Genomic DNA, 22,490 nt, shown 5'->3' with positions numbered 1-22,490 from the left:
ATAATAAGTTCCAAAAAATGAGTCATTAAAAACTCAAAATACTCATGAGTCCAAGAAAGAACAAACAGCTTCACTCTTCTTTCCCTACCAAACTAGCATCCACGTTGCTGAAAATAGGAAATTTCCCTGATTTTCCTTGCCCCATCTGTTCCCTATCTATGAGAGGAACTGAAAAAGCCACAGTAATCTGCAGAACCTGAGTAATAAGAAGTTGATTATGACTCCAGACTAGGATGCAAGGGATCCACACTTGCATCAAACATGCATTTAACACATTCACTACCCAGGATCTGAGGAATTCTTTCCTAATCCTTTACTCAGTGAAGAACTAAAAGTTCCTGCATAAGGGGAAACTAATTCTCAATGGTCTCTCATTAATTTTAAAGAATTTTATTAAATGTTACCAGTGTGAACTGATACACCAAAAATACCAGAATCATGTGATAGCAAATATGTATGTGGATTGTATACGCTGTATTCTCCACCCAAATGTCTTAAGAAGTATAAAATCTATTGGTAAGTGTTATAAAAAATTATAGCTATTTCCAAGTAATTATGTCTTTATTGACTCTCACCCTTCCTCCTACAACAGACATTGAACACAATGTAACCCAAGAAATGCAGCTGAATGGACCCAACTAGTGTCAATGACTCTTCCATGGAGACAAGATTAGCCAAAATGAGAGCCAATGACAGGTGTGTGTAGTAAGACCTCAAGATACACCAGTCAGCCTAAGCAATTTTTACTGATCATTTTTCATTGAGTATGATTAGAAAACTAGCAACTTGGCATGTCTAATAAGCCATGAATTCCACTCAGAGCAGCAAAATGTATTAAACACAGGGGGAAATGGTGCATTTTGTTTTCACTTTGTAACCTCAACACTTTAGGCAGAAAGCAGTAAATCAGCAACTTGCAGATGAAGGTAAAAACAGACCAGTGATGTGGTTTGGATTTGTGTCCCCACCCAAATCTCATCTCGAATTGTAATCCCCAGTGTTGGAGGAGGGGCCTGGTGGGAGGTAATTAGATCTTGGCGGCAAATTTCTCCCTTGCTGTTCTCATGATAGTGAGTGAGTTCTCACTGGTTGTTTTAAAGTGTGTAGCACCTCCTCCTTTTCCTCCCGCTCCAACCATGTAGGATGTGCCTGCTTCCCCTTCACCTTCCACCACAATTGTAAGTTTCCTGAGGCCCCCCAGTCATGCTTCCTATACAGTCTGCAGAACTATGAGCCAATTAAACCTCTTTTTTTTTTTAAATCCAGTCAGCAATGCAAGAACAGACTAATACAACCAGTAAAACCAAAACAAAGGAATGCCCGTCTTTCACTTTGTGCTGAAAACCACAGCAGCCTTTGTTAGGAACATGACTGGTCAACTCACCAGTTACTGCAGCAAGTAAAAAAGCATGAGAGTGCTTGATTCAGATGGGGGCGATACTAAATACTACAATTGGAATATACAGAGATTAGCATGGCCCTTAAAAAAAGAAAAAGAAAAAGAAAAAGCATGGGGAAAAGTACATGGAAGACTCGGCACTACAGACATTTATCACATGAAATCACTACCCCTCCCCTGGGGAGAGAAAAATCCTTGCCTCCTTTTCAACTTTTCTATGACACCAGATGGGAAGCATTTCAAAACATGAATCAGTTTACAGCAAAACTTTTCAAAAATGCTTATTTTTTTGGTAAAGCAAGGTACATCTTCTTGAATACACCTGTTTTCAGTACCTCAATTTTCATACTTCAAGAAACTGTTGTTTCAATACGTAAAAACTGCTCATCTTTTGAGAACAATACTTAAAAGGAAGATTAAGGCTTCCTAGAAAGCAGTCATATGTTTACTCTTAAACACAACTGACCCAAATATTAATATGGTATTTAAATCTCAGGTCACTTATTTTTCTCCCTCTAGCTCACACATACACACAAAATCCCTCAGCATTTTTAAGCAGGGAAAAAAAAAAAAAAACAAATATTTTTAACTTGAACACATACAAGGAGCCTCAAGATTTTTCACCCCCATTCACAGAGAAAATCTGTGCCATAAGGGGATTGATCTACTGTCAACCTGGAGTCTGGTTTCCTTTATAGCTGTTCTTTGGGAATCTGTGTCTGTTTCTATGACACTGTCACAACCTGCTCTTCCAATGCATGTAATGGATTAAAGGCAGTCTAGGAGAAAGTTCTTCTGGGCTTGTTGAACAATGATTTTTAGGAAATAGTGATTTATCAAGGTTCTCATAATCCTCAGCAAAAAAAAAAGGCAAGTCAGAGTCTTACAAAGGCTAAATCATAATTAACTTAATGTCTTCATCACTGAAATTAACAGAAGAACTGTAAGTCTCCTTTATTGACATATAATTTACTACTACAAGGAATTTTAATCAGTAAATCCTGTTGGGTTCCCAAATCTAAGCTTGTCTTTTTTTCTTTAGAGACAGGGTCTCACTCAGTCATCTAGGCTGGAGTGCAGTGGAGCTTACTGCAACCTCTAACTCCTGGATTCAAGAGATGCTCCCACCTCAACCCACAGAATAGCTAGGGCTACAGGCTCACACCACCATGCTGGCTAATTATTTTTATTTTGTAGAGACAAGGGTCTCCCTGTGTTGTCCAACCTAGTCTCAAACTCCTGGGCTTAAATGATCCTCCCACCTCAGCCTCCCAAAGTGCTGGGATCACAGGTGTAAGGTACTGTGTGAGGCCTAAGTTTCATTTTCGAAACACATCTTCATCAAGTGAACAAGATTATCTAAATTAAATGTACCTTTTATGCCCGGGCAGGCAAGCTGACCAGTTCATTTTTGACTATTCTACTAGAAATACAAAGGAGTTATTTTCAGCTATGACCTCCAAAAATTTGAAAAGCTGTACATGAAGTTTGACATCAAAAAAGGAGGAAGAAAAAAAGAGAGAAAGCTGATCGTTGTTTTCAAAGTAAGCTCTGTTCAACCCAATGAATCAGTTTTCTAATCAGTAAATGCAAATGAAAACATTAAAAAGCCTTCTAAAAAAAAAAACTGCCCCTTGCCTCATTGTTTAGAACCTATGTCTAAGGACATTCTAATTCATGATTTCACCTCCCATAAGGCACAGCACCATCTAGCTATATTATCTCTCATGAGGCACGGCATTATATGATTATATAACGGCAGCTACACACATTTGGCATTTACCATGTTATCATGTGCTAGGCACTATTCTAAGCCCTTACATATACTATCTAATTCAACTCTCCCAAAAACCTGTGAAGTAGATAGTGTTATTATTCTCATTTCACTGATAAAAGGCACAGAGTTAAATAACTTGCCAATAGTGAGTAAATGGAGCCACAATATAATGATTTTTAAAACTCTATGGCACCTTAACATTTTTAAGTTTTTTCAACCATTATCTCCCTTAAGCCTCCCAATACCTGTCATATTAACGGAATAATATTAGCATCAGTTTAATTTTATAAATGAATAAATTATTACTGCAAAACATTAAGTGACTTCTCCAAGCTAGGAAATGAAGGAGCTGGAAGCAGAATCCAGATATTGAGAATCTATATTCTCTCCTCCTTCCACTATATAGATGGTCTTTCTTATTGCAGACACTCAATGAAAAGTATTTTCATCAAGCTGATTATTTCTCAAAGCATAACTCTAGATTTAAGTTCTAGATGGTTAAAAGCGATCTAATTCACCTCTTCACCCCCTGCGTCAAGTACAGGGCCTGGTGCACAGGAGGGACTGCTAGTTCAAGCATTCCCCAGATTCCCCATCTTCCTCCATGAAAATCACTTCTCTATGTTCCTGCTACCTCTCCATCCTGCATGGCATTCAGAGACACAGTCCATCCTCACAAGGCCTCACTTTCAGGAGGCCAAATCTCTTCTCCAAATCTAAAATCCAAAAACTCACCTGAGGACTATGTAGTCTGTCTTCAAGATGACTTCCAGGGCCATCTTGTTTTGATACCCTTGTTTAATCCTCTGTCACAGAGATTCAGTTGTGTGACCAACAAACTACAGCAGAAATGACAGGAGGTTATAGAATACTGTGGCTTCCGTCTTGAGCTCGCATTCTCTCACACTCTCTCGGGTCACTTTCCATTGAGGGAGGCCAGCTGCCATACTCCTAAGATACTCAGGAGTCTATGGAGCAGCCCACATGGTGAGGACCTATGGCTTTCTGTTGAAAGCCAGTGAGGTGAGGCCTGCCCATATCCACCCTCTCCAGATGACTGACGCCTTACCCACAGCTTGAGTGCAACCTCATGAGAGACTTACGACCAGAATCCCCCAACAAAGGGCTCCTGGATGCCAGATCCACAGAAATTGTAGATGATAAATTCTGGTTCTTTTAAAGCTGCTAAGTTTTGTCCATAATTTGCCACATAGCAATAGATAATGCAGGAGCAATATTTGTTATAAACTAGTATAAGGCTACTTATAGTATCTACTTTTGTGAATATCCAATTTATGTCCTTGTTTTATGAGGTGCCTCCCCAGAGCTGATCGGGGATGCTACATAATACATACACTATATTACCACTCTAGAATCTGAAATATTTTAGATCTTGAAATATAGTTCAACCTGTATTCACTTTTTCTAAAACACCTTTCCTGATTAACCTCACCTTGGCATATAAGAAACAATTTCTTACAAGTATTTCTGTACTTCTTAATAATCTCCACCACATGACCCAATACTTGATTATAAATTGTCTCATATTATAAGTAAATGTTTGTCTCTCTACCTAAAAGCTAAACTTCTACAGGCAAGAGTCCTCCCTTTATTTCATTATCCCTACCAGAAATCCTGGATGCTACTAGGTACACAATAAGCTCTGAATATATTCTTGTAGAATTGAGTTCACAAATCCAAACCTACAATTACGGTCACATAGCATTGGTCCAATATACGCTCACACTCAAAACCTATTTATCTTCAAATAACTGCTGGAGAACATGATGTAAAAACAGTGTCTGAAAGAAAGAGAAGCAGGCTCCCTAAGGAATTCTGGAAAATTTGCACATCCTCCAAGCGCCCTTGTAAACAGCAGCAGAAGCACAAAATAATCATTATCAAGGGAAAAGATCTATTAGCCCCCTGATGATTGGTCCATCTCATACCTTTCAACAAAAGAGCAATTTTACCTTTCTATTTTCTTCTCTGCACCCTTCCTCAGGCAATAAGAAGGGTCACTAATCAGTTTTTAATTGTATTTCCTGGAGAGATATGCAGCATGAAGCTTTAAGAACTCAGGGAAAAGACTTTACAAAATAAAGACCAAGGAAACACTCAGTGACATAAGCCCTAATATTAAACATTAAAATGCAATGCAATAAGTATCATTCTGAAAAGAAATTCCACGTAAGCAATCCCTTATGTAATTTTTTTAAAGCTTCCCTCAAGCAGAAGACACTCTCTCTCACAGAACCTAACCAGGAAGAGTTCCACAAACCCAAATGCTAAGGTAACAGGAACAGACCAGAGGCCTGAGATAACTTAATTTAAGGGCTGGGGGTGGGAAGAAGGGAAGGGGGGAGTTAGGAGTATGGGAGGTGATGGGATTGGCAGTGAATCTACATGATGTTCAGTAAATTCTGACTTCTGACTCTATAACCAGTTCTCAGTTCTTTCCTTCCATGCTGCAAAGACACGGAGTGAGCGAGCACCAAAAAAAAACAACCAGGAGAAATACCAGAAAGAAGAGTCTAGGCCCATGTGCTAAGGTCTCTGTTCCCTCCCCTGTAGAAGTGTGGGCTGGATTAGATGACTCCAAATGTCCATGTCCAGCCTAACTTTCCATCATAACTGAAATCCAGTCTGTCATAATTATGCCAGCTCTTCTACGCTCTTGCCCTGGCTGTCTGCTGCATTGTAGGTAGCATCGTGGGGCTGAATTAACTAAGGATATGGGACTGCACGCAGCTTTGGTGCAGAGGGTCAGACAGTAGAACTACTGGGCAAAAGCATGAGTGGCTGACAGGAAAAAGCACTGACAAGCAGAAACGAGTTTGTGTGAAAGATTTTTGTGATGCTATGACATTATCTAGATTCTGAACGCTTGAGATTCTCTTGACAAAGGGAGCTGTAGTTCACACATTTATTGAGATTTTTCAAGTGTTTGAATACTACTGACTTTTAAAATGTGCAATCCAGAAAAGATTGTAAAGCTTATATTATGCCAGTTTTGATACCAATAAGATTTGCCACAATTTCCCTCAGTCATAGAGGATTGTAGTCCAATTCCACAAAGCCACAGCTGCTCCAAAGGCCTTAACCTACAATCCTGCTAGAAATCCCCAAAGTTCAAGGTTGAAAGGAAGTCATGGAGGTGGGAAGGGTTTGTGTATTCAGAAGCAATCTTCCAGCTGTCTACATTATTTCCTGCGAGGACAGCAGCACACATTGCACTCTAACACATGCTAAATATGTTTCAAGATAATAGATGAAAATCCACGCATATTTAAATGACATTAACTTCTTCACCTGTCAAACCTACCAAAAAATTATTCATAAAACCTATGCAAATACCCTTTTTTCCAGTGTTCCACCAAGTGATTTACAGAAAAAGCCTACAAGAACCAAAGGCAAATCCTTAACAGAACATAAATAACACTCAGAGCTTGTAGGGAAAAGTTTTGGAAATCTAAATATTCAAGCACAGTTTTAAGTTACAAAAGCAATAGCAGCAGCAGAACTAAAACAATCCTTCAATCAGTCTTTTGACAAATATTTACTGAGCACCACCATGTGCCCAGCATTCTTTCAGGTTCTTGAAGATTTAACAGTGGGCAAAATATACAGTGTTGCTGCTCCCAGGAAGTTTACAGGAAATTTTTCTCAAAAATATTAAATGTTTTAAACTAGGAATGTTTTCTCTATTGAATTACCCACATCTACCTTACCAAGGAACTAGTAAAAATAAACAAGATGCATAAAGATAGTCATGTAGATCAATGGGATAGAATTGAGAGCCCAGAGATAACTCCTCACATTTATTGTTAATTGATTTTTTTTATAAGGGTGCCAAGACAATTCAACGGAAGAAAACAGTCTTTTTAACTAATAGTGCTGGAACATGTGCAAATGAAGAATGGGTCACAGACCTAAATGTAAGACCTAGGCTATAAAAATCTTAAAAGCAAACATAAGAGTAAATCTTCAGGCCTTAGGTTAGGCAATGGCTTCTCAGATATGATGCCAAAAGCACAAGCCACAAAGGAAAAAATATAGTCAAGTTGGACTTCATCAAAATCAAAAATTTGTGGGTATATAAGGAACCCTTCAGAAAGTATAAAGATGACCCAAATAGGAGAAAATATTTGCAAATTAAACATCTGATAATGAACTTGCATTCAGAATTTTTAAATTCTCATACTCAAAAAGACAAACCAGTTTTTAAAACTGGCAAACAATGTAAATAGACACTTCTCCCAAAAAGATATACAAATGACCAATACAGCCAGGTGCAGTGGCTCATGCCTGTAATCCCAGCATTTTGGGAGAATCAGTTGAGGCCAGGACTTCAAACAAGACTGGGCAACATGGCAAGACCCCATCTCAAAAAAAAAAAAAAAGTCCAATAAGCACAAGAAAAGATGCTCAACATCATTAGTCACCAGAGAAAAATGCAAATGAACACAGTAAGATGCTACTTTACACCCAATAGGATAACAATAAAAAAAAAGAGACAGATTTATAACAAGTGCTGGTGAGAATGTGGAGAAACTAGAACCCTTATACACAATGATGAAGTCATGGTGGAAAACAGTTTGGAAGCTCCTCAAACTGTTAAACTTTATGACCTAGCAACTCCACTCTTAGGTACATACACAAGAGAAATTAAAGCATTATTAGGCCGGGCGCGGTGGCTCAAGCCTGTAATCCCAGCACTTTGTGAGGCCGAGACGGGCGGTTCACGAGGTCAGGAGATCAAGACCATCCTGGCTAACACGGTGAAACCCCGTCTCTACTAAAGAATACAAAAAAAACTAGCCGGCGCGGTGGCGGGCGCCTGCAGTCCCAGCTACTCGGGAGGCTGAGGCAGGAGAATGGCGTGAACCCGGGAGGCGGAGCTTGCAGTGAGCTGAGATCCGGCCACTGCTGCACTCCAACCTGGGCAACAGAGCGAGACTCCGTCTCAAAAAAAAAAAAAAAAAAAAAAAGCATTATTAAATTAAATTAAATGAGAACATATGTCTATACAAAAACTTGTACATGATTCTTCACAGCATTATTTGTAATAGCCAAACAGTGTCAAGAACCCAAAAGACCATCAACTGATGAAATAAATATAGCACATCCATACAATGGAATATTATTCAGCAGTAAAGCGACAAAGTACTGATACGTGCTATGTTGTGAATGAATCTTGACAACATTATTTCAAGTGAAGGAAAACAGTCACAAAAGACTATATATATCATATGAACCCTTTTATATGAAATGTCCAGAATACACAAAACTATAGTGACAGAAAGATTAGTGGTTACACAGTGGTGGGGGTGGGGGATGGAAGGTTGGAAGGAAATGGAGAGTGGTTTGCAGTGTCTTTCTTCAGGGATGAAAATCTTATAAAATTGATTGTGGTGATGGTTGCACAATTCCGTAAACATAGGAAAAACCACTGAATTGGACAGTTTAAATGGGTAAATTGTACAGTATAGAAGTTTTTAAAAATTAAGAAATTGAGTCAAGCAGGTATACCTAGAACACCTAGAAAAAGGAAAGGAGAGGGATGCCTTCTCTTTCTCAGATTAATTAGCTTATGTCAACATAAAGGTACTTTTTCTTATTCAGATTAATTCAACACTTATTCACGGATGCCTACTACTCCTTAGGAACTAGGTTTGACTGGGAATCCCATAAAAAAGACCTAGTTCTCTCCCTCAAGGCTTTCCATCCCTAATAACAGCTGCTACCACTCACCAGGAAAGGAGCTAAGGGTTTCATGTATAGCATCCCAGGATAAGGTGGAGAGCCTTACCCTTATTACTGATGAGAAAGCCAACTCAAAGAGGATGATTTGGCCATGTTCACAGCACTAACCAACAGGAGGGAGACTCAAAGCCAGATTTATCTACAACAAAAGCCTGTGCCCTCTTCACCTCACTGTATTCCTCCCAGGTCGAGGTGGGCAAGAAGTACAGAAAGTACTGCAATGAAATGCAGTCTGGATTAGGGTCAGAAGAGGGTCTCTCCAGCTCCCCACCAAGGAGAAGTCTTCAAAAAAGAAAAGTGAAACCTAGGCAGAACTCTGCTTAATGAGGGCTGATATTTCACTCAAACAAAAGGAGGTGGGTGGGGCTTTCTACACAGAGGAAAAGGTGAGAGGGAATGTGGAGAATTCAGAGACTAGGAAGCAGCTCCGTCTGCCTAGAGTATCAGACAGTTATGAGGAAACGGTAGGAGAAAGAATAGAAAGGAGGTTACTGCCACCCCCAGCTAGGAATTTAACCCAAGCACAGAGGCTGACTAAGACATTAAAGTATTCTAGGCAGGAGGCAAAAAAGACCACTCTAGATGTAGGTGGTTAATGCGGGAGGCAGGGGCCTTGCAGGGATTATGAGGCCCTGCAAATTGTCCAGTTGAGAATTGAGAAGGGCCTGAATTCATGCAGCAGCAATGAAAACGGGGAAAATAAACAATTTGGAAGATGTTTAGGAGGTGGGAATTCCAAGACCTGGAAGGATGTGGAAACTTAAGGATCCTGACCCAAGAGGTAGAGGGGACACTGATGGTGGCAACAGCACCCACAACTCTCCTCCTTTCTTCTTGAGCCCCTCCCCCACGTAGCCACTGGCCTCAGGGAAACTGACTCCATTCCCACCCAGCTTCAGGAAAGACCCTTTATTCTACAGGTGATCCCATTGCCCTTATCGCCCAAGAATGGCCATGAGACTCATTCTAGCTAAAAGACTCAAGGGAAGTCTGCTGGAGGACTTCAGGAGAAAGCCTTTGTCCAAGAAAAGACTGCCTCTATTACTGTCCTACATATTACCATATACAAATATCACCTCCTCATCTCTAGAATTTGGCCATTGCTACAGCCTGAGGATGGCACTGACTCCAAAATGGTAGAGCAAGGATGTGAGAGAAGCTGGGACCTTGACGTCACTGACCTACCCTGAACTTCCTTGCCCCTGGATTCCCTGAGAGGTAAGCTAATAAACTTCCTCATGTTCAAGCAGTTTGCAGTGGGATCTCCATAACTGGTGACCAAAGCATCTTTACTGAGAGAGTGTGAGATCATTCATCAAACTCGGAAGCACAGGAAGATAAGCAGATCTAGAGGAGGGTAGTGATGGCAGGCTTAGGCATCTAGTGCAGAATCTAGTAAGGGATCAGAATCCAGAAAATAAGGAAGCTGGGACTACAGGTACAGATGTGGGGTTTCAGCATTCTAGTGGTGGTTGAGGCAATGTGAGTAGATGCACAACTGGAACATGATACTATTTCTCCTACAGAGAGATCTGACAAATATCTATGAATATCAAACCACCACTGCTCTCCCACTTCTAACAACCACTCATATCCCTCAGAGAACCTGTGCCACCTTAGGCAGGGGTGGCAGACATTCGATATCCCAAACTGAAATTCAGAAATAAATGTATTCATAAATAATATGTCATACATACTAATAGCTATCATTTATTGAGCACCTTTTGTCCAACGTACCTAAAATTCTTTCCTCAAATTCTCACAGTCATCCTATGGGGCAGATATCACACCCCTCAGCTTACAGATGAGGAAACTGGGGCTAGCAAAAGAAAAATCACTTGTCCAATCACAAAGCCAGTAACTATGAGGCAGACCAGGATTTGATTGAACACAGGACAGGGAGCAGGGAGGGGAAAGACCGATGGTGACCATACAGCACTCCTATTAAGAGGCTGGTCCAGGTGGAAGGGCCAAACTAAGTGAGGAGCAGTGAGGATGGCAGAGAAAAACCAGTTTTTGACAAGTTACAATTAAGGCAGCAGAGGTTCCAAGCCTGCTTCTCAAACACAGGTCTGATGAAGCTCAAGGTGGGACCTGAGTGATTTAACAACTCAAATGGTCTCTGTGGGCTAGCTCAACAACCTGACCCTCACTCATCCACGCCACTGTTCTCTAAACAAAGCACTTTCTAACCAACCTCTGAAACACCATCCCCCCAAGCTGAGGACTCTGCATTACTAAATGCCCTTTCCCGAGGGCTCCGAAGGTGTCCCTAAAAAATACACTGCAGCACGTGGTTCCCTCTGCAGTCTCAGTCCACTGATTCCTCCTTTGCCATCTGACCTTTTGGTTATTGTCTGTGTGAGCTATCGCTCAGCACTTCTCCGTTTTCCTTGCCTGTCCCATCTCTCTTATTCTAACTTCCTCTTGGCATGTCAATATCCTGTGCTGGAAAACAAACTTCTCACACATTTTGGAAGGGCAGCAGGGCCCTTTGTGTCTTCAGTGATTATTAGGACAGCCTCCTGAGGAACTATTCCAGTCCTTGATGAATCTCTTTGCAACAGTGTGTAGTTATAGAGAAAGGGATTAACAATAGGCAGCATTAAGAAATAATGACTATTTCACTTAAAAAAGAACACAGCAAATACATGCATGGCTCAGAGGACACAGGAATACAATCCACATTTTTTAGAATGGTATAGACACTCTAAATTGTACTTACAAGGTTTTTGAGTCACAAAGTAAACTGACTGGTTCCTGAATTTAGCACACTGAGTCTATGCCCAGGACATGTGATAACAGGTGCCTGTTTAATCTTAACATATGAAACGTGGAAACAAAACTTATGGTGCAGAAACAAATGGTCGTTAGTCATCACAACCCAAAGCAGGATGACCAGGAGCAATATGCAGGAGCTTCAGATGTGACTAAAATTGTCAGAGATAAAGCTGAACCAAAGCAGTCAATCTCAGAGAGGCAGGAGCCATAGATGAAGCCAGTTTGATCTCTGACTTGTCATGTTTACAACAGGCCTGCAGACAAATGCACTTTGCATCAGAATGAAAAATATAATTTTTTCATAAAAAGTCAGTATTTAAAGTATTTACGTCATCTTTTCCACTATGCCTTAGAGCAGTGTCAGATTAGGTTTATACAGCTTCAAGAGTAAGACAGGTGTTTCAGTAAGATTAAAAATTACAGTACTGGTTCACAATAGCATAAACCCCCACTGTCAAACCAACCAACACGGTTCTCAGACAGTTTCAAGAATAGGAGACAAGGAAGAAAAGTCACTAAAGTGTGAGGATCTATTTTCCATTCGGGAAATATGCTCTTCTTCCGAAAGACTCAGGTTGGAAGGGGAGCACTAAATTTAAAAGAGAAAGACTTGGTACTTACAAAATACAAAAATGGTGTGATTCATGTTTTCTGAAATAGCTGCTAGTCAGCTTTTCACTGTACTGCATGCATTCAGTCCACTGCACCATCTCATTTTCTACCCATTATCAATATAAAAATTAGAGTATCTTGGCAACAGATTTTTCACAGTGAGATTCACTTTATTCTAGGGTCTTTTCTAGTAAAAATAAAATGGCAAAGGAACCCCATTATCTAGAAGATTTTCAATATAGCTTATTTCAGCTGTAACACTCCACTCATTCTTCTACCAAATTATAGTTAATAAGCATCTACTACATGAACTATACAGCTCTGACTTCCGGGGATCACAGGTAGGGGCTCACAGGCTGCTGGAGGAGACAGATGTGTCCAGAAATAATGCATGCAATGTGACAGATGCTGTAACAGGGATGTGTGAGGCACAAACAGGCACCTACCTCTGCTTGGTCAGGCAGAAGTGAAGGTTGCCTAGCAGATGGGACACTTGATTCAAAGATGGTTTAGATAAGGATGTGTTTAGAGAAAGACAAAAGGGTAAACTAATCAGGAGGAATCTCATGCATAAAGTCTCAAAACAATCTGGAATATTTGGGAAACTGTGAGCAGTTTCTACATACCTAGAGGGCAAGTCACTTGGACTGGCAGGGCTAGATCAGGTAGAGTACTAAGTCAAACAATGAAGTTTGGACTTTATCTCTAGGAAGGAATGAGCCACTACAACAAGAAGAGAGGAGGAGGAAAGGTGGAATAAAGTTAAAATTTTCTGGGTGCTTTTCATGTGCAAGACAGCATGAATGTAGAAGGTGAATACCATATATCATTTCTCTTCTTTTTACAGAGAAACTGAAACTCAGAAAAGACACACCTAGTAAGTAATTAGCAGTGCCAAAACTTAAACCTAGGTAATCAGACTTCACAGCCTATGCTTTTAATCACTGCAGGTATTGTTCTGTGTATAAAGATATGAAGCAAGTGTAAAGATACTTGAATATGAAGCAAGATAAAGATTCCATATTGTTTTCACTGAATATGAGGTAAACAACTCACCATTCCAAAAGAGAGGGGGGAAAAGAAAAAATAGAAGGCATCTAAAAGTTACCCTACATTCAATGTTGAACCTGTGCACCAAAGACGTAAGAACAAAGGAAGCTGCTATCCTCTATGACAGTGGTTCTCAACAGAGGGTGATAATGCCCATCAGGGAACATCTGGCAACATGTGGGGACATTTTTGGTTGTCATTATTGGAAAAGAGGTGCCACACATCTGGTGAGAGGAGGCAGGGAATGCTGCTAAGTATCCTACAAGAGACAGCATAAACTCCCACAGGCACTTCAAGGTAGTTCAAGCTTACCAATATAGAATTCAAGAACACACACAGTAACTGGACTGTAAAAAGTGTAGTTCACTATGAACCAAGAATACCAGAAGCACCTAGGGAGGGACAGCTATAAGCTGTTGGAGGTAACAATGCTTTCCCCCTTAAACAGTTACTAAATCACATTCAAGTCATAGATGATAAAGGTATTTTTAATTTTTTTTCAAAAAATAACTTTTATAAAATTGAGGGGCTATTTATACACAGTTCATCTTATGCCAAAAGATATGAGTATTCACTTATAAACTTAACATAATTGCTTTTCATTTTTTTCCCAATCTTCTGAAAGATTTTATTCATTAGTCCAAAGTGAATGAAAATTGTAATTTTTGGTAAGTGAGATGCACAGAATTTAAGCCCTTGCCTTATGATTGTTTTTCTAGCTTATTAGGAAATTTCCGATCAAAGCATGGAAACTCACAGTATTCCCTCACGAATCTCAGGATGATTGGGAAGTAACATTATTTAGTAGTTAATGGATGAACTATACACTTTAACTGGGCGAAATGTATGGTATACCTTAACAAAGCCATTTAAAAGAAGTTAATGGAATCTTCATCTTACTGTCATATTGGTTTCATTAGTTTAGTCAATACTCATAGGGAAAAATGAGTACCTAAACATTCATCACACTACTCAGAGGACTAAAATCTTGCCAAAATGAAAATACTAATCTATTTCATATTTGTAGCAGCAATTTTGAGAATTAAATTTATAATCAAATCTTGTGACTTTTGTTTTCCTGAAAATGTTTTGCTAACCAAATGAAAACCTAGAAAAGTAGTCTGAGCCACATTCGAGTTTTGCTAAGAGAACAAAAAGAACATTATCTACCTCCCTCAGCACAGAGAACTAGAAAGGACACAACAAAAGTTTCCCAGAACAAACATTACTCTAACAACAGAGACCAACCATAGCAGAAATCCTTACTTGAATAAACAACAGAGATAGCAGCAAAAGACAAACAGCTAAAAACCTATTGCAGGGCTCAACACACAACCAATAGCTTTCAGCTTATATAAACTGAAGTTTTTAAACCTCGGATAAGGTTCAAACTGTGAACTGCATGAATAAGACTTTCTGCTATCAAGGTGAGGTTGTCCCTAAAGCAAGTAAAAAAGGCAAATACCTCCCCGTAACATTAACAGGGAAACAAAGATACTGTGTTTTATTTTTCTGGTATATTTTTAACAGAAAATTAATTTCCATTTAAATGGAAATTAAATGGAAATAAAATTATTTTCCATTTAAATGATATTCATCTTACCATATAAGATGAGTAACTGTTATCTTCAGGCTGAAACACTTTTCATAATGACACATTAATTTTTCTTCTAACATCGATGAAAAACTTATCTAAGTTGTAGAAAAATCACTTCATAACTAACTTTTCTATTTGTAATTTGGTGCTTAAACAAATCCAAAGAATGTTTTTCAAAATGACACACAGAGAAAATGTTTACCAAGATTCTCTCATACTTCTTCCACCTTAACTTGTTATAATTAATCTTTTCTAATTCACAGTCCATTATTTTAACAGTAATATAAGTAAATTCTCAACTAATCATTTAGGAATCAGTAAAATTATTTCTACTAAGAAATGAAATGTGTGCATAATTTTAACGTAAAATTAGCCGTCTTCATCTAAGAATAGGAAAAAGGGTAATCACAAAATAAATGTTAGGAAATGCTTTTGAAAAATAGAGATTTTTCTAGTTAATTTCAGAGAAAAGTAGGCTAATTGATGTTGCCTGCTTAATTTTAACTTTAATTAGTGGTAATCAAAATTACCAACTATACTATCTCAAGGAAAAACATCGTAATGGTAGCTATTGGCTATTAACTTTGAAGTAACTGTTTACTTTTTCATTTACAAACTAAAGTTGGAGTTAATTTTATGTAATTAATGCAATATACATCAGTTGTACCTATGCACCGTAATACCTGAAGGTTAGGAAAAAGTTTTTTAAAATGTCAAGTATGTACAGAATATACACATGTTCATTCAATGTTTGAATACCATCTACATGCAAGATGTTTTTTCATACATACCACTTATAAATATGCAAATATATTTAATTTAGTACATGCCAAGGGTAGGTAGGTGTTTAACATATACACTTTTAAGGTAGCATAGAAGATAATGTGGTTAGCTTTAGCAGACATCTGTGTTACACACGGCCATCAAAATAATTGTGGCATGCTTTTGTGACAAGGACAGAGGCCAAGCCTGTTGTTAAACGATTATTTCCAACAAAAGCCTGCTTAAATTATTGTTTAGTTATATAGCCCATATCCAAAATAACAGTATTACATAGTTGCTGTTGCCTTTGAATCACTCACCAATTTTCAGCCTATTTGTAAAACAAGATAAGTAAGCACCATTGGATTATAAAAAATAATTATGGATCAGGATTTTTGATTCATGTTTGACAAAATTATTCCATTTGATCCCAAGTCTTGGCTGCTCTCTTGACAGAATAACGTACATGCTCTACAGCTGACAGGCATGACTTTCATGATTAAATAGGAAGCTCACATTCCAGATGACTTTAGACTCCAGATAATTTAGACTTTGCACTTCAAAAAGATTTCCTTGTTGTCTTGGTATCTGATCATCAGTTACCTTTTTCTAACTGTTTCTACCTCAACACCATAAAGAATCTATATATTTCTAGAATTTAGAATGTTTTTGTGATTTTTGCCTATTTTATTCATACAGTACACCAAAGAATGTTACATCATCTTGTAAGTTATAATATTTTCCTGATTTCATTGGGCGGGTGAGAGGAGAAATATTTTGGAACATAAAGAAAAGTTAAAAATACAAAATGTACACCTTCCCCCAGAAGAGTCTATTTTATTGGTCTTTAAAGGAAATATCATTTGAGAACAGAACTGAATTTTGCTCATTATAATTACTGGGGAAACAACATTCAAAACAACCCCCTAAAAGAAAGGGTTAACAATCCTGTAGCTTTAACTGATTATTTTTGCTCCTTTCTCCTGCAAAAGAATCACACCTATGAAATTGGAATTCTGTACACTAAGAATGGCAACACCAACGCTGAAACTTTTAGCCAGGAATAGTTATCCTAGTGTGCATAAAACTATGTAAAAACTGATTCACAAAAGGAAATGCCCAGGGCCTACCCCATTATGATTAACTTCTGACAAGAAGAGACTAAGAGAGGATACTTGGCAGCTCGAACTCGATTTCTCAGAAAGCCAGCTCTATCAGAGCGGGGGGCGGTTTCCCTTCGCCAGACTCAGCTGCTGCCTTATCTAAAACGCCTTAGTGAATTAAAACTGAAAGAGAAAGGTAAACAAAACAACAAAACGCTCCGGATTTACACCTCCTTTAGGTAGTTAACATTGTTGCAAGAGCAAAACAAGCACGCAGGCGCAATGGTCAGGATGTCACTACAAACACAAGTACCTTCTCATCAAACGTAAGGAAGAGGATCACTGCGAGCTTGGCTGCCTTTTTGTTTGGGTTCTCTAGGTTAATATAGTGATTGCATTTTAATGACCCACAAACAGGAGCAAAGTTATTACGGGTCGCTTTGAGAGATGTTTACTTAAATGTGAGGATAAACCCAGGTCGCTGTAGAAAGGGAAAATACTTTCCGTCCAAACGTAGTATTACCCAACTACAAACCCACGCAATACAATCACAATGACCCATTAATGTGTTTCACGGAGTGAACTAGTTCACTTTCCTAATCACACTGTCAAGGAAAACGCCTTCAACAAAGCCGAGGGAAACCATGCCTTCCACACTGTGGTGGGAAGCAGCCGGTATAACCCCTTCTGTCCCTCTTTGAGAGCTGCGGGGGACCCAGAGACTTTTGGAGAAAACCGGTTTGGGGAAGAATTTTGGGGTGCTACTGGGAGTCGGTGTGCTAAGTAACCTGTGAAACGTCAAACTCAACTTTTGCTTTATGAAGAAACTCAAAGTTAACTCACCCTGGCACGTCCGCCCTCTCCGTGTGCGCAGAGGACAGCGGCCTCCCCTCCCCACCGCTCAGAGCCGCGGCCGCTGCCCTCGACCCACCGGTGACAGCCCTCAGACAAAGCGATGGACCCCCGCACCCGCCCTGCCGCCAACCCCCGGAACGCGCTCCCGGCCGCACCCACCTTGATGCCCTGCTGCTGGGTGGTAAGGGTTAACTTGGACTCATCCAGGAGCAAAACTTCGCAGTAAAATTCTTCCGGAACAGCGCAGAAACAGCCCATGTCGGTTGTGGCCGTCTCCAGTCAAGCGAGAAAGCTGCCACTGAGGCGCCCAGCCGCCCTCTCCACTCAAGCGCGATGCATTAATTTATTGTCCGCCGCGCCTGGGCGAGAGCGAGAGGAGCAGCTCCCGGCGGGGTCCAGGGACGGGCCGCCGGGCCGCCCAGCAGGGCAGGAGCGAGAAGGGCGGAAAAGCCCGGGAGAGTCAGCGCCCGGGAGCCGCCGGGGCAGCGCCTGCGGAACTGGGCGCGGAGGGCGGCGGCGCGTCCCCGCGCATCCTGAGGCTCGGGCTCCTCCGAAGGCGGGGGGGCGGGGCCCCTCCCGCAGTCCTGGGGACGACAAAAGTCTCCTGGCAGTGGGGGCAAAAGACCAGAAAAGGGAGGGACGGGAATTCGAGGACCTCCCCGGCCTTGGAAGCCTCTGGAAGCGCTGCGGCTCCCTCCTGCCGCACAGATTTGAGCGCGGCCCCGACGTCCCGCCTCCGATCGGCCTGCGGAGTCCCCGGCGGGCGCGCACTTCCAGCCGCGACCCCGCCCCGCAGCCCCGGGTCAGGTCCGCCGAGTATGGAGCTTTTCTTTATGGGCTTTTGTGTCAGGAGCACCCACGACGCCCCGACCACGGGCGCAGGGGCGCAGGGGAACAAGCGAGGGTCGTCGCTCCGTCCGCTACTCCGTCCCCAGCCGCGGGCGCTGAGGAGCCGGAAGAGGGGCGGAAAGGGCAGCGGGCTCCTTACCCAGACCAGCGAGGGTAGATCAGCTTGTCGCGGGGTGTGGCTCCCGTCCGGGGACCCCCGAGCCGATTACGGGTGGCCTTGTGTAGCCAAGTTCAAGCTCTCCCTCCCGCAATGCCTGCGGCGGCGGCGGAGCGCGGCTTCTTCAGGACATTCAGCAAAGCGGAGAGGCGGGGACCTGCGGGCGGAGGAGCGACGCCCCTGCTGGGAACGCGGCGGGCGGACGGGCGGGCGGGGGGTGTTCCCTGGGCGCGCCAGGCCGCCGAGGCTCCGGGGAAAGTTCTCTTGGCCGCGCGAGGGGTGGTGCCCCGGGCGGGAGCAGCCCAGGTGCATATGAGCCCGGCCCAGGCGTCTGCAAAATGCCCTGGAACGAAGCGGACTGCCCCCAGTCCAGCACTGGCCGCGGCAGGGGAGGCCCTTCTGGGCGGGGTATCAGCTGGGGACGGAGGGCGGGGCAGAGGTGGTCCCAGCGGCGAGGTGCCGGCAAGTCCACGCTGCAAAGCCGCACGCTGCCCCCAAGCCACGGGGCCGTCCAGCGCTCGCTGCGTCCGTTTCCCCGGGAGACCTGGAGGCTGGGTGGGGAGAAGACACGGTGCTGCTCGGACCCCACCGTTCGGCGGTCCCAATCCCACGCCCTCCGCGCTGTCGGCTGCGTCCGGGACTGAGGGGCACAATACCTCTGAAGCTGCACTGACCCCTGGTGGGTCCTGATGTCCGTGCACAGGCAGCCGAGGTTGAGCTGCGGAGGAGGCTGAGACCCGCTGGGCTTCGGAGCAGGTGCAATCTGTGCTCTCCAGCTGGGAACCAGCAGAAGTTAATGCGAGTCTCAGTTAGGGGAGAATTGAGGGGACGTCTCCCAGAAAAAAACCTCTATATTGAGTTTTAGAGTCAGAGCTTTCGCATCAGACGTAGTTTAGAGTTGACAGTTCTGCTACTTGTTAGCTGGGTAGCCAAAGCTCAAAAAATTGCATAAAACCTAGGACGTTAGCGCTTAAAACAAAACCAGGCTTCTGTGGCACAGTAGAAATGAAGTGAACAATTGGTGACTTTGACGGAGTTTCGTCTCATAGTGATTTGCCACAAAGGAGCTTCTGTAGGAAACCTCGGCCTTCGCTGCTATTGTGACCCCATCCAAACACAGGATCAGCATAACCGCCAAACTGCAATATAAATTTCTGAACTTTACCTAGGCTATGAATAAAGCTCTATTTTATCTTCTGAATTTTCTATGAAATTGACGCAGGTTTTGAATTTCTCATCAAATTCCGTGTCCAGCTTTGTTTTACTGTCAAAGTCTTGCCTGACTTACGAGGTGACACCTTACTATGCTAGATTTTAGCATGTCTGCTTGTGGAGGCTTTTCTTTTCTGTAATACAGTATTCCTGACACCAGTTACCAAATGTGACTGAAAGATGGCTTAACATTTTCATTCTTTACCTCGATATCCAACCGAGACACTTGAGGCTGCAAAAACAAAAGGTTCAAGCAATCATCTGTTCCCAGTTTTGAGTTTTGCTGTCACATGTTTTTTGGCCCTTTGATTTGGTTTTTTTGCTTTCTGATTTTTGATTTTGCTGTTGTTTTTTGTTTTTTTACCTCCAGTGGCAATGGAAAGGCTGAGGGTTTTGAGTGGGCAGGGATTCCGTTCCCCGCTTCTCATAAGGAAAGGTACAAAGCCATAAGGTCCCCCATACATACAACACAACACTCTTTCCTGAATGAACCATTTTCTTTTCCATTTCTTTATCGGAGACTGGAGAAAAGAAAATTTAAAATCTAACACAAAATTAGGGATTACTGGTGACAACAGGATTCCACAGAATTTCTAAAGATAGCTTTATTGCATATAATTTACATACAATACACTGCATAATTTTTAAGTATACAATCTGATAAGTTTTGACATGTGTGCACCCATGAACCCACCACCATAATCAAGGTAGTACACATATTCATCCCTCCCTAAGGTTTCCTCCTGCACTTTGTCACTTTTCTTTTTTTTTTTTTTCCGAGACGAAGTCTCGCTGTATTAGAGGGCAGTGGCGCGATCTCGCCTCACTACAACCTCCACCTGCTGGGTTCGAGCATTTCTCCTGCCTCAGCCTCCCAAGTAGCTGGGACTACAGGAGCGCACCACCAAGCCCAGCATTTTTAGTAGAGACAAGGTTCCACCATGCTAGCCAGGTTGGTCTGGAACTCCTGACCTCATGATCCGCCCGCCTCAGCCTCCCAAAGTGCTGGGATTACAGGCGTCAGCCACCGCGCCCGGCCACTTTGTCATCTTTTGCTCCCATTCCTCACCATGACTCACTTCCCAAGCAAGCATAGATCTGCTTTCTGTCACCATCATTTAGCTACATTTTCTAGAATTTAATACCAATTGAATCATACAGTGTCAACTCTCCTTTTTGTCTGGTTTCACTCGGCACAATTATTTTGAGATTTAACCGTGCTGTTGTGAATATAAATAGCTCATTTATTTTTATTGTTCAATAATATTCCATTGTATGTATATACCACAATTTGTTTTTTCATTCCTTTAGGTGGTTTCCAGTTTTTGACTATAACAAATAAAGCTGCTATGAGGATTTTATTAGTCAGCTCAGGCTGCTATAACAAAATACAGTAGACGGGATGGCTTAAACAACAGACATTTATTTTCTCACAGTTCTGGAGCCTAGAAGTTCAAGATTACTGTGCCATTATGGTCAGTTTCTGGTGGGTTCCCTTCCTGACTTGAAGAAAGGCTGCAACTTACTGTGGGCTCACATGACATTTTCGTGTGCTTGCAGAGAGAAAGGGAGAGGGGAGAGGAATGGAAGGAGGAGAGAGGGAGAAAAGGAGGGTGAAAGAGAAATATAAGGAGGGTGGGGGAGAGAAAAACACCAAGATAGCATTTTCTGGGGTTGATTATTACAAGGACATTAATCCCTTGGTACCAGGGTTCTACTCAGGATCTCATTTAACCTTAATTGCCTCTTTATAGACCCTATCTCTAAACAGTCACATTGGGTTAGGGCTTCAACATACAAATTTTGAGGCAACACAATTCAGTCCATAGAAAGGATCCATGTCTTTATATGTACATGTGCATTTGTGTCTTGTAATACAGAGTAGAATGACTGGATCAGAAGATATATAACTGGCAAATAAACACATGGAAAGATGATCAACATCATTAGTCACTAGGAAAATGCAAATTAAAATCACCATCAGATACCACTAGAGACCTAATGGTTACCAAGCTACCATATCACTATGCTAAGTGTGGGTGAGGATGTGGTGCAATTTTTTTTTTCTTTTTTTTTTTTGAGACAGTCTCACTCTGTCACCCAGGCTGGAGTGCAGTGGCACAATCTCAGCTCACTGCAACCTTCACCTCCCGAGTTCAAGTGATTCTTCTCCCTCAGCCTCCTGAGCAGCTGGGACTACAGGTGCGTGCCACCACGCCCAGCTAACTTTTGTGTTTTTAGTAGAGACGGGGTTTCACTGGATCAGCCAGGCTGGTCTCAAACTCCTGACACCATGATCCACCAGCCTCGGCCTCCCAAAGTGCTGGAATCACGGATGTGAGCCACTGCACCTGGCCAGATGTAGAGCAATTTAAATTCTCATAATCCTGGAGTGCATGCAAGATGGTATAACCACTTTGTAGTTTCTTAAAAAGTTGTACATAGACCTTCCTTAAGATTTTGGAGGAAGACTTTCTCTGCCTATCCAGAGAAACAAATTAACAAGATGCTATTCAAACACTTTTTCCTAGGAAAATCATATAGTTTTCAACATGTGCATAATATAATAT

At 41.8% G+C, this 22,490-nt stretch overlaps 1 protein-coding gene and 1 pseudogene across 4 annotated transcripts in view; one reads left to right on the top strand and one right to left on the bottom strand.

Moving 5' to 3' along the window:
- Nucleotides 1-18,201, bottom strand: part of EPB41L4A (erythrocyte membrane protein band 4.1 like 4A) — a 260,699-nt gene extending 242,498 nt beyond the window's left edge. The window contains exon 1 of one of the 3 annotated variants that reach the window (XR_004429699.1): nucleotides 17,862-18,056. Coding sequence is in view for 2 of the 3 variants with exons in the window: in XM_033178937.1 (XP_033034828.1) it covers nucleotides 17,862-17,960 (99 nt within the window). In the remaining variant the exon portion in view is untranslated. Of the gene's footprint in view, nucleotides 1-17,861 lie in introns of all 3 variants that reach the window. The other 2 variants (XM_033178937.1, XM_033178938.1) reach the window with 2 other exon arrangements.
- LOC117064824 lies at nucleotides 17,494-19,909 on the top strand (annotated as a pseudogene). The gene has a single exon (XR_004429700.1). The product of XR_004429700.1 is annotated as a translation initiation factor IF-2-like (transcript).
- Nucleotides 19,910-22,490: the final 2,581 nt, after the last annotated feature.

This window comes from Trachypithecus francoisi, unplaced genomic scaffold, assembly GCF_009764315.1.
Source record: "Trachypithecus francoisi isolate TF-2019V2 unplaced genomic scaffold, Tfra_2.0 Lachesis_group2, whole genome shotgun sequence".
NCBI lineage: Eukaryota > Metazoa > Chordata > Mammalia > Primates > Cercopithecidae > Trachypithecus > Trachypithecus francoisi.
The sequence above is the reverse complement of the archived record's forward strand: the minus strand, read 5'-3'. Positions and strand labels throughout refer to the sequence as shown.